General features: G+C 35.5%; 1 protein-coding gene across 6 annotated transcripts in view; it reads left to right on the top strand.

The window, feature by feature from the left end:
• STRADA (STE20-related kinase adaptor alpha) overlaps positions 1–10,501 on the top strand; it is a 36,405-nt gene that overhangs the window by 13,208 nt on the left and 12,696 nt on the right. For 2 of the 6 annotated variants that reach the window (XM_008571144.1, XM_008571147.1), the window contains exons 2-4: positions 3,872–3,951; positions 5,671–5,728; positions 8,536–8,564. In XM_008571144.1, the coding sequence (XP_008569366.1) occupies positions 3,916–3,951; positions 5,671–5,728; positions 8,536–8,564 (123 nt within the window). In that variant the 5' untranslated portion in view covers positions 3,872–3,915. The remainder of the gene's footprint in view (positions 1–3,871; positions 3,952–5,670; positions 5,729–8,535; positions 8,565–10,501) is intronic. The other 4 variants (XM_008571145.1, XM_008571149.1, XM_008571148.1 and 1 more) reach the window with 4 other exon arrangements.

The following is a 10,501-nucleotide window of genomic DNA, read 5'->3' as shown; positions in this document are numbered from 1 at the left end:
ATTTTTTTTTTTTTTTTTTTTTTTTTGTCTTTTTTCCGTGTCCGGCAACGGATCACAACCCTCAGTGCTGCCCCCGTACCAGACCGGGGACTGGCAACAGGATCGCAACCCTCGGCATTGCTCCGGGAACCGGTCTGTACGTGGGATCCGAACCCTCGGACGGGAGCGCCGCCGCGCTTCCCAAGCGGCGCACTATCCAGTGCGCCACCGGGCCGGCCCCCTACAGATGATTTTGAAAGACCTCCTGTCTTCCCTGGATTGAAAATCATTGCTTTGATTTCTCTGAAACAGTTCTTCTAAGGATTCCTGGAACTATGTGCTCCAGATCAAGCCTTCTTCCTCCTAGACCCCCAGTACTATTACCACTACCATAACCCCTGACAACCCCCACACCACTTCAAAAAAAAAAAGGAAGTGTGGCAGGTTCTTGTTTACATTATTCAAAAGCATTTCTGATTCTTTAGCCATTTTATTTTTTAAATCAACTTTATTTGCATAAAATTTACCTATAATAAAATACCCTTTTGTACAGTTTACTGAGTTTTGACATATAAATTCATGTAACCACCACACAATCAAGATATGGAACATTTCCATCACCCCAGAAAGGTCTCTTGTGCCCCTTTCAATTTGGTCTCTCATCTCACCCCTGGTACCAGGCAACCAATGATCTGCTTTCTGTCATTATATTTTTACTTTTTCTAGAATTTTGTGTAAATAGAAACAATATGTACATTTGTGTCTGACTTTTTCACTTAGCATAGTATTCTTGAGATCCATATTTTTATATGTATCACTAGTTTGTTCCTTTTTGTTAGTAAGTAGTTGTCTATTGGTGTCTGTACTACATTTTGTCTGTCCATCTAACAGTTGATGGACATTTAGGTTGTTTCTGGTTTAGGGCTATTGTGAATAATGTTGTTATGAACCTTCACGTACAAGTCTATGTGAACCTTTTTTTTTTTGGCAGCTGGTCTGTATGGGGATCCAAACCCTTGATCTTGGTGTTTTAACACTGTGCTCTAACCAACTGACCTAACCAGCCAGCCTTGATCATATGTTTTTATTTCTCTTGAGTAGATAACCTAGGGATGAAATTGTTGAGTGATAAGAAGCTACTAAACTATTTTCCAAAGTGGCTGTATTGCATTCCCACCAGCAGTGTTCCAGTTGGTCAATATTCTGTGCTACACACTTGGTATTGTCAGCCTTTATTTTTCGCCATTTTGGTGGGTGCGTGGTGGTATCTCACTGTGGCTATAATGTACACTTCCCTGATGACAAGTAACGTTGAACATCATTTTATGTATTTATTGGCCACTCATATGTCTTCCTATGTCTTGTGTCTACCTAAATCTGTTGCACATTATTTAAATTGAGTTGTCTTATTATTGAATTGTAAAAGTTATTTTTTAGGGGCAGCTGGTTGGTATGGGGATCTGAACCCCTGATCTTGGTGTTATAGAAAAAGTTCTTTGTATATTCCGTATATAAAGTTCTTTGTAGATACGCACATGCACACACATGAAATATTTTCTCCCAGTCTTGTCATTTTCTTAGTCTATCTTTCAATGGTAGAAGTTTTTAGTATTGATAAATTCCAATTTATCATATTTTTATTTTATATTTTATGCTCTTGATGTTCTGTTTTTGAGTCTTTACCTATCCCAAGAACATGAAGATTTTCTCTTCTCTTTTCTTTATAAGTTTTTTATATTTTAACTTTTTTGTTTAATTCTGTGATCCATTTCAAGTTAATTTTTGTGTATGGTATGAGGTAAGGGTTAAGGTTCATTTTTTTTCTAAATAGATATCGTCCATCTAGACAATTTTTTTTTTTTTTTTAAAAGATGACCGGTAAGGGGATCTCAACCCTTGACTTGGTGTTGTAAGCACCACGCTCAGCCAGTGAGTGAACCGGCCATCCCTATGTGGGATCCGAACCCGGGGCCTTGGTGTTATCAGCACCGCACTCTCCCGAGTGAGCCACGGGCCGGCCCGTCTAGACAATTTTTTCCCCCACAGAATTACTTTGGCCCCTCTGTTGAAAATTAATTGGTCATATATGCATAGGTCTATTTCTGAATTCCCTCTTCTGTTCTGTTGATCCATGTCTTACCTTAGACCCATGTACACTATTTTAATAACTGTAGCATCAAAGTAAGTCTAGAGATCAAGTGATCTAAGTCTTCAACCTTTATTCTTTTTCAAAATTATTTTGGCTATTTTAGGTATCTGGCATTTCCAAATAAGTTTTAGAATCAGCTTATCAGTTTCTTTTAAAAAGTGCTAGAATTTTGATTGGGATTGCATTGAATCTACAGGTCAGTTTGGAGAAAATTGACATCTTAATAATAGTGAATCTTCCAGTCTGTGAACATGGCACATCTCTTATTTAGATCATTTTTAATCCCTCTTAGCAATGTTATATAAATTTAGCATACAGACCTTTTCCATAATTTATTTTTAAATTATGCCTAGTTATTTTAGGTTTTTGTTGATATCGTAAATGGTTCTCATATTGTTTTTTAAATTTTATTTCCTAATTGTTCATCATTGCTATATAGAAGTGCAATGAGGTTTTGCAATTGACCTTGTTTCTAAATTCATTTTTTAGATCTAATGGCTTTTTTATAGAATATTTGAATTTTTTTTTGTCATGTTGCCCATGAATAAAGAGTTTTACACCTTCCTTTCCCATCTGTATGTCTTTGATTTGTTCTTGCCTTTTTTTTATAAAGACAGTCAAATTTAGCAGTGGGGGGTTGTATACCAACTTTAGTGACACTAATGTTAATGAGTTCTGATAACCCGGTTCCATTGGTCCAGCCCTTCTTCTTGCCCTTTTGCACTGGCCAGGACCCTTATGCACAGTGATGCAAAGAAGTGATGAGAGCAGGTATGCTTACTTTGTTCCTGTTCTTAGAGAAAACTCATTCATTCTTTTCACCATTAAGTATGATGTTAGCTATAAATTTTTCATATGTATCTTTTACTAACTTGAAGAAATTCCTTTCCTACTCCTAGTTGGCTGAGAGTTATTTTTAAATCATCAATTCGTGTTGAATTTTGTCAGATGCTTTTTGTCAGCAACTTTGAACAAAGAAACTTTTGTATACATTGATTCAGTTTTTAATATTAAACCAATCTTTCATTCCTGAGATAAACCACGCTTGGTCATGATATATTATGCTTTTAGCCATTCTGGATATAAATTCTTAATTTTAAATAACAAACATGAAACAACTAAGGAAAAAATGGGTGTACAAGAAAGGAGACATGGTCATCTTTATTTCCCTCTGCTATGAACCATGAGGGCATAGTCATAGTGATGTGAATGTGGACTTTCGATTTAATCAATAATTATGTCAGAACTGTGTTGGGAGAGTGAGGGCAGGAAGTAGGGTGGACGAAGGTGATGTAGGAGAGCTTAGTCTTTATCTACCATGGCAGCACGCTAGTAGACAAGTGTTTAAGACTAAGTCATGGCCATATAAACACTAAGAATGACGATCAAAAGCACGATAAACAGACAAAAAAAATTGAAGACAATTGCTTCTACAAAAGTGTCAATGGGAGGTTAGGTCAAGAGAAATTTAGAAACTAATTTAAATAAAACCATATAAAACAAACATCTCTTTCTTTGTAGAAGTCGCAGAATTTCAGAATGTACTTGGCCAAAGTACATCCAAGTTTATCATCACTGAAAGTTTCTCTAAACAAATCTTTAGAATCTAGCAATTTATAGGTCTAGTACAGTGCTTTGAATGCTTTTCTTTTTCTGAAAAGACCCGTAGTAATTTTTTTTTTAATTAGAAGGTATTTCTATAAAACATTTTACTAACTCAACCTGTTTCTATTTTCCTTTTAGGTTTAAGTTTTTGAAATTGAAATAGGTCTACACATTAGGAACTCATGTCTTTTCTTGTAAGTAAACCAGAGCGAATTAGGGTGAGTGTTTCTATTCTTCTTGCTTTACTAAAATGTTTGTTTTCTGAAAAGTAATGTGTTTTGGCAGATATTGTAGGTATACTTAGGTGGTTTATTATGTGATGCTGGGAATCATATAGAAGTGAGGGATGTAGGAAGTGAGGTAGAGGTAGGTACTCATTGCAGCCTCCATTCCTGAGAGAAGAGCTTGCAGGCAGTGGCGGACCAGAAACACAAAATATACCACCAGCTTGTCTGATAGAGAAGAAACAAGAAGGTGGCTTATTTTATAAATTTCGGTCATACAATAGTTAATGCGTTGATGGCTCTTTTTAGTGTAGATGTGTAACTACTAATGATGTCCCCATTTCCTCTGTGTTTTTGATGGGTTTGTGTGTTTTTAAAACCAGTATTAAATTGTAATTACTGGAACACTTTTTTCTAAGTATAATCCTTAGTTTTAATTGAAGGTTTTTTGAACATGAAAAATTTTATTACTCCTCAAAATTTTATCAGCTAAAATGACCTCAAAAACAAATAGTGGATTTAGCTTCTTTACAAGCTCCCGTGATTTCATACAAGAGTATCTAAATATATTTTCTTTTTTAATTTGGAAAAAAAATTGTTATAGAGGACAATGAATGATGTTGTAGTTCCCATTGACAATCCATGTTATACAACTTATTTCTGAATGTTAGTCTTTTTTCTTATGTTTATGTATATAAAAATAATTTATATTAGAAAGAGTAAATTTCACTGTTAATTAAGAGGAAAAAGGGACTCTCTCCTTACACAGAACTCTACCCAGTGGAAAGAATGCCCCCATGCCAAACTTTAATGCCAGTTCTTAAGTGAAATACAATCTTGATTCCATTGCTTTTAAGTATGAGCTTCTTTTCTGTTTCAACCTAGCCTGATTCAGGTGAAACCAGACCACTGCTCAGTGTGATGGAAATCTAATACTCATTTGAAATAGGCCAGTGAGGTGAACCATAGATTGATCCTCCTAGTTTTGTCCTTGTGAACTTGGTAGAAAATGTAAGCAGTGATATCTTTAGAAACTCTAATGGATAAAAGAATATGAAGCTTGCTGTGTTTCGTTTTACAAAACTATTAGGGGCTTGTGAAAAACTACTGTTTCATCCCTTTTTCTGTGTTATGAATTCCAATAATAATTTTTATTTATTTATTTTAACTTATTTTTTATTTTTATTTTTTTTTAAAAAGATGACCAGTAAGGGGATCTCAACCCTTGACTTAGTGTTGTCAGCACCACGCTCAGCCAGTGAGCGAACCAGCCATCCCTATATATAGGATCCAAACCCATGGCCTTGGTGTTATCAGCCGAGTGAGCCACAGGCTGGCCCTCCAATAATAATTTTTAAATTAGCATTGATCATAGGCATCTGTAATAGATAGCTATGGAATGAGTAAGATGGAACAAAAGGTAATTTTATATATAAGAAAGACAAATATGCTTTGCTTTAGGGACAGTACTGTGTATTTCTTAATCTGTCCGAATTAAGAATTATTTATCAAATTAGGCAAAGAGGAATACAGAAAGGAATCAATCTATTTTTAGTTGATTTCAAGATTCTTTTCAAAACTTTTCCATAGAAATGTGTCCTAACTGTACTGCATGCTTCCGTATTTGTAGTTGTGTTTTCGTTTGTCTAAAGGCTGATAGCTAATTTGTAGCTTGGAAGAAATACTAATTCTCTTTGGGGTTTTCCTCTTTAGCGGTGGGTCTCGGAAAAGTTCATTGTTGAGGGCTTAAGAGATTTGGAACTATTTGGAGGTAAGTACAGTATGACATTTAGCTTTCACTTGAGGATAAATATCACTGCTCTTTTGTTGACTAAATCAACTCATAGAAATTAGCAATTCTAAGGACAGTGTAAACTATAGTTGTTGGATTTATTTGGCTTCTTTTTGAATCTATGGTTTCCCAAAGATTTGAGGACTAATACGGCAGTTATTCTTGGCCTGATTGTTAGAAAGCCAGTATTTACTTAAAGGCACACATGTTTCTTCTAAGTATTTGTCCACTTAAAATACATATTCTTTTTTTTTTTGGCAGTTGGACTGTACAGGGGTCCACACCCTTGACCTTGGTGTTATAAGGCTGTACTGTAACCAACTGAGCTAACCAGCCAGCCCAATATTAATATTATTATTATTACTTTTTTTTTTGCAGCTAGCTGGCCAGTGCAGGGATCAAACCCTGGACCTTGGCGTTATCAGCACCATGCTCTAACCAACTGGGCTAACTGGCCCACCCCCCAAAAAAAATTTTTAAAGGAAAAATCTAAGTGTTCAAAAGTCTCTAGTCTTGAAGATTTAAGAAAATAATAGGATGAAGATAGCAGTGATAAAATGCTGGTTTTACTGATCGATCTAGTTGACTCATTTTTTCATGGTAGAAATTATGAGACTTAAAAGAACTAAGGAAAAATATGTCGGGGCAAAAATATTAACTTCCTACTGTAAAATCTAAATGTTGGTTTCAGAAATAAACTTCTAAGTTTTAACAAGCCCAGGTATTCCCCTTTGGCCATTTCAAAGTGAGCCTGTGATCTCAATTTAGGGCAAAAATATATACATATTTCTTATAAAGATAATAGTAATATTGCCCCATTCCTTGTGTCTGAATACTAAGATGCTCTTTTAGGATCCCATAGCTAAAGAAACAGGTTATCAGACTGAGTGCGTTGATGAACTGCTCCAAAATACCCCTAGACAGCTGGCCAGTTAGCGCAATTGGTTAAAGTGTGGTGCCAACAACACCAGGGTCCAGAGTTTTATCCCTGTACAGGCCAGCAGGTTAAAAAAAAGTCTACATAATACTCCTAAACAGGGTTAAGTAATTGAAAACTCAAACTTCTTAGTTACTAGGTGGTACCTATTAATTTATTTTTCCTAATGCATACCAAAGGACTTCTAGAGTAGTACTGTTTGTCAACTTTGTCAAAGTGTTATGTTTTAGGCAAATGGAAGTTTATAGAAAAATGATGAGTTTTTTTGCTTTAGCTATAAAGAATAAAAATTAGCTGCACAATAAAGGAAAGGCTAATGGGACCAAAATACTGTATTGTGATCCTATTCTCATTTTCTTCCCATCATTAATGGGAGTAAAATGTTTAAAAGTAAACATTGGCATTAATGGAAGTTGACTTGGAAGTCCAGTATACGATGAATTAGTTACAAATATTCCAGTATATGTGAATTGAATTAATGGGTTTTGGTTTCAGTGTCTTGAGAGTAGGATCTCTGACAATGCCTTAGTCTCTGATCTGAGGAAGGTGAAGAGGTTTTTCTATATAAAGTCTATATTAACAAGTTTTGTACAACTTGGAATTTGCCTTCTATCTGGAAGATTGAGTTAGATTTCCTTCAATTCATTCACCTGGTTTTTTACCTTTGGTATACTGTCTTAAGCAACTGCTCCTGCCATTGGTGTACTAGAAAACTGATGTTAAAGGAGGAAAAAATTCCTATTTTGATGAATTTGAGGCTAACTTATTCTGTAGGCAGTCTCCTCTAGCAATAAATTTGAATACTCTAATATATTTTAGAAGAAAGAATTTTCCTTGGTGACTAGATTTACTTCTCTAATTTTTTATAGTTTAAGATATTTAGAACTACATAATTTATTTGGAACTGTATAAACACCCCAGTACTTTACAGTTAAAAGTCTTCACTTTATTTTAATCACTTTGATACAATGGAGAAAATCAATAGCACATACATAATTTGCCTGATTTAAAAGCAGAAAGTTATTTCAGTTATTCTTTGCTTTGTTCATTTTCACTAAGAGTAGCAGAATGCCAAAATGCCTTTGCTTTATTTTATTTATTTTTTATTTATTTTTTATTTTTTTAAAAGATGGCCGGTAAGGGGATCTTAACCCTTGACTTGGTGTTGTCAGCACCACACTCACCCAGTGAGCTAACCGGCCATCCCTATATGGGATCCGAACCCGGGGCCTTGGTGTTATCAGCACTGCACTCTCCCGAGTGAGCCACGGGCTGGCCCTGCCTTTGCTTTATTTGCATTCAGAATAGAATGTATCTTTTTTTAAAAAAATATTTATCTGATTTGGAAAATCAAATTGGGTAATGGTCCCTCATTACATGTGTTTCTGTATGAAAACATTTTTTGCCTTTAAAAAAATTTTTTTTTCTAGTCCCTGTACACCCTGGGAAATGGCCAGCTCTATAACTTTATAATAATGAATTTTGGACTCACAAAGTGTAAGATCTGAAACCAGCCTATTCAAAATAACACTGTGTGCAGACAAAAAGTAAATATATGACTAGAATTGTAGCTGTTGTGTTATACCCAGTAAAGAATACCCATAGAGTAGTAGCCTTGCCAAGTTTTGAAGAGCCATAGATCCATGTTTAAAATCCCACCTATCTGTAGCATTTTTACTGTGGATCTGTGTGTGTGTTTATATGTAGCATGGCACGCACTTTTTGCTGTAATGACTTTTAAGTGGTTTCCATTAATAAATGTAGTCCTAAGTGCAATGATTGCTGTTCTGAATGTGGGTATGTCTCTTGCTAAAAACCAAAATGCCAACAATCAATTTCTCTACTCCAGAGCAGCCTCCGGGTGACACTCGGAGAAAAGTAAGTGCCTTTCTAGGCTCTTTAGCATTGTGGCTGTTGCATGGAAATGACTTCTTGTGGAAGTTTGTTTTGCTGACTTCTCATTTTATGTTTCTGCTTATCTGTCGTTGAGTTTTATTTGTAGTGTAATTCTTTTACTCGTGGAGATTCAGGTTTCACCCTGGAAAGATTTTGATGTGTAGTTTCAAAACTGAAAAGTCTCAGGTACTTTTTGTCTCTTCTTGGTTGGGTATTCCCAACCCTACCAATCACCCATCATCCCCTCCCCCCAAAAAGTAAGTTTCAACAGTCTGAAATGTGGTTATCTTTTAGTGACTGGTAGAACTAAATTTTCCATCCTTACCTTATTAATAATAGATTTCAATTCACAGAGATAATCTAGACCTCATTCTAGATAATAAGGCAGGACCTCAAATTTCCTACCTTAAAAACAAAACCAAATTTAACAAGTATAAAACATAAAATTTAGTTCTTTCATTGGCAAAAGCTGCAAGACTCTTGCCCTATTTCCTCCTCTTCTAGTTTATTTTACCTACGTAAATAGCACCAGATGTGCACAGTGTACCAAGCAATTTTGGAAAATGTGAATCAGTGCCATATGAAGAGAGAGGATAAGAACCCTTTCCTAAGTAGACAGCTTTTTTTTTTTTTTTTTTTTAAATAAAAGATGACCGGTAAGGGGAACTTAACCCTTGACTTGGTGTTGTCAGCACCATGCTCTCCCAAGTGAGCTAACTGGCCATCGCTATATAGGGATCCGAACCCTTGGCCTCTGTGGTATCAGCACCACACTCTCCCAAGTGAGCCACAGGCCGGCCCTACGTAGACTTCTGGTTACAAATGCAAAGGTTTGCACCTTTTGCCAGCAGCCTCAAGGTTGATGGAAGAAAGTAATGTTGACTGGGAATTTCTCTTTGAGTAAAGCTTTGGCTGTGCTTATATTGTCTGCTCTTCAGGAGCACCTGAAGATCTATCAGATCCAAATGTTTTTCCAGTCAGGAGACCAAAAAAGTTTCCTGTGGGATCAATTAGGTGTTTTTCTAGAATACAGTGTCAATTATACGTAATTTTTATTGGCTGCCGATGTTATATCAAAAAGTTATCCTGTGTGAAACCTGTGGGAAGTTGAATGTGTTTATTTGGTAGCATTTCATAAATATTGTCTTTGTATGCTCTATTGTATTTTGTTTTAAAGCTCTTTAAACAAAGTTATTTTGTGGTCATTTCTGGATATCGGTAGCTTATGTATTTTTCAAATGCTTCAAAATGAATAAAATGCTTTTCATGGTAGGAGAAACTAAGAAAAGACTTTTATAGAATTAGTTTCTTTCTTTGAGTAATTTGAGATTATACATTACACTAATAAAACTGTGCCATGCTGTGTTTAAGGAGAATGAACTAAGTATTTTATCCTTTTCATCTGAATGTAGACATTTTCTAAATCTGAAACAATATAAGGAACTAACCTGCCTTTTGTGTGGCAATATCAGGCCAGACCTCTTCCTTTCAAAATATTGCCTTTGTTTCTTGGTTTGTTTGTTTTCCTAAATAAACGTTGTCTTTCTCTGAGTTCAGACCTGTAGAATATCCACAAAGTAGAAAGTCTCCATATTAGGATTGTTTCCAGTGAGTTGGGGACAGAGGGGTGGAGGAGCCACAGCAATCACTAGACTAGTTCATTTCATACAGTTCCCAACTGCCATAAACTCATATTCCCAATTACCCAAAGAATTTTATTTTCTAAAGCTAACAATTTTGAGTAGTTTTCTGTACTACTAGATAGTAGAAGTATTTGTCAAGTTACTAACTAAGCACATCAATAATTTAATGAATCATTTCCTACTTAGGCTCAATAAGAATGTATCTCGCATATAGTCTGGTAGACAGTATGTTTTATATGTACCAGTGTCGAGGAAAAGGGACATAGGGTAATAAAA

Source organism: Galeopterus variegatus, unplaced genomic scaffold (assembly GCF_000696425.1).
Source record: "Galeopterus variegatus unplaced genomic scaffold, G_variegatus-3.0.2 Scaffold663, whole genome shotgun sequence".
NCBI lineage: Eukaryota > Metazoa > Chordata > Mammalia > Dermoptera > Cynocephalidae > Galeopterus > Galeopterus variegatus.
This window is presented reverse-complemented; position numbering and strand designations above follow the sequence as displayed.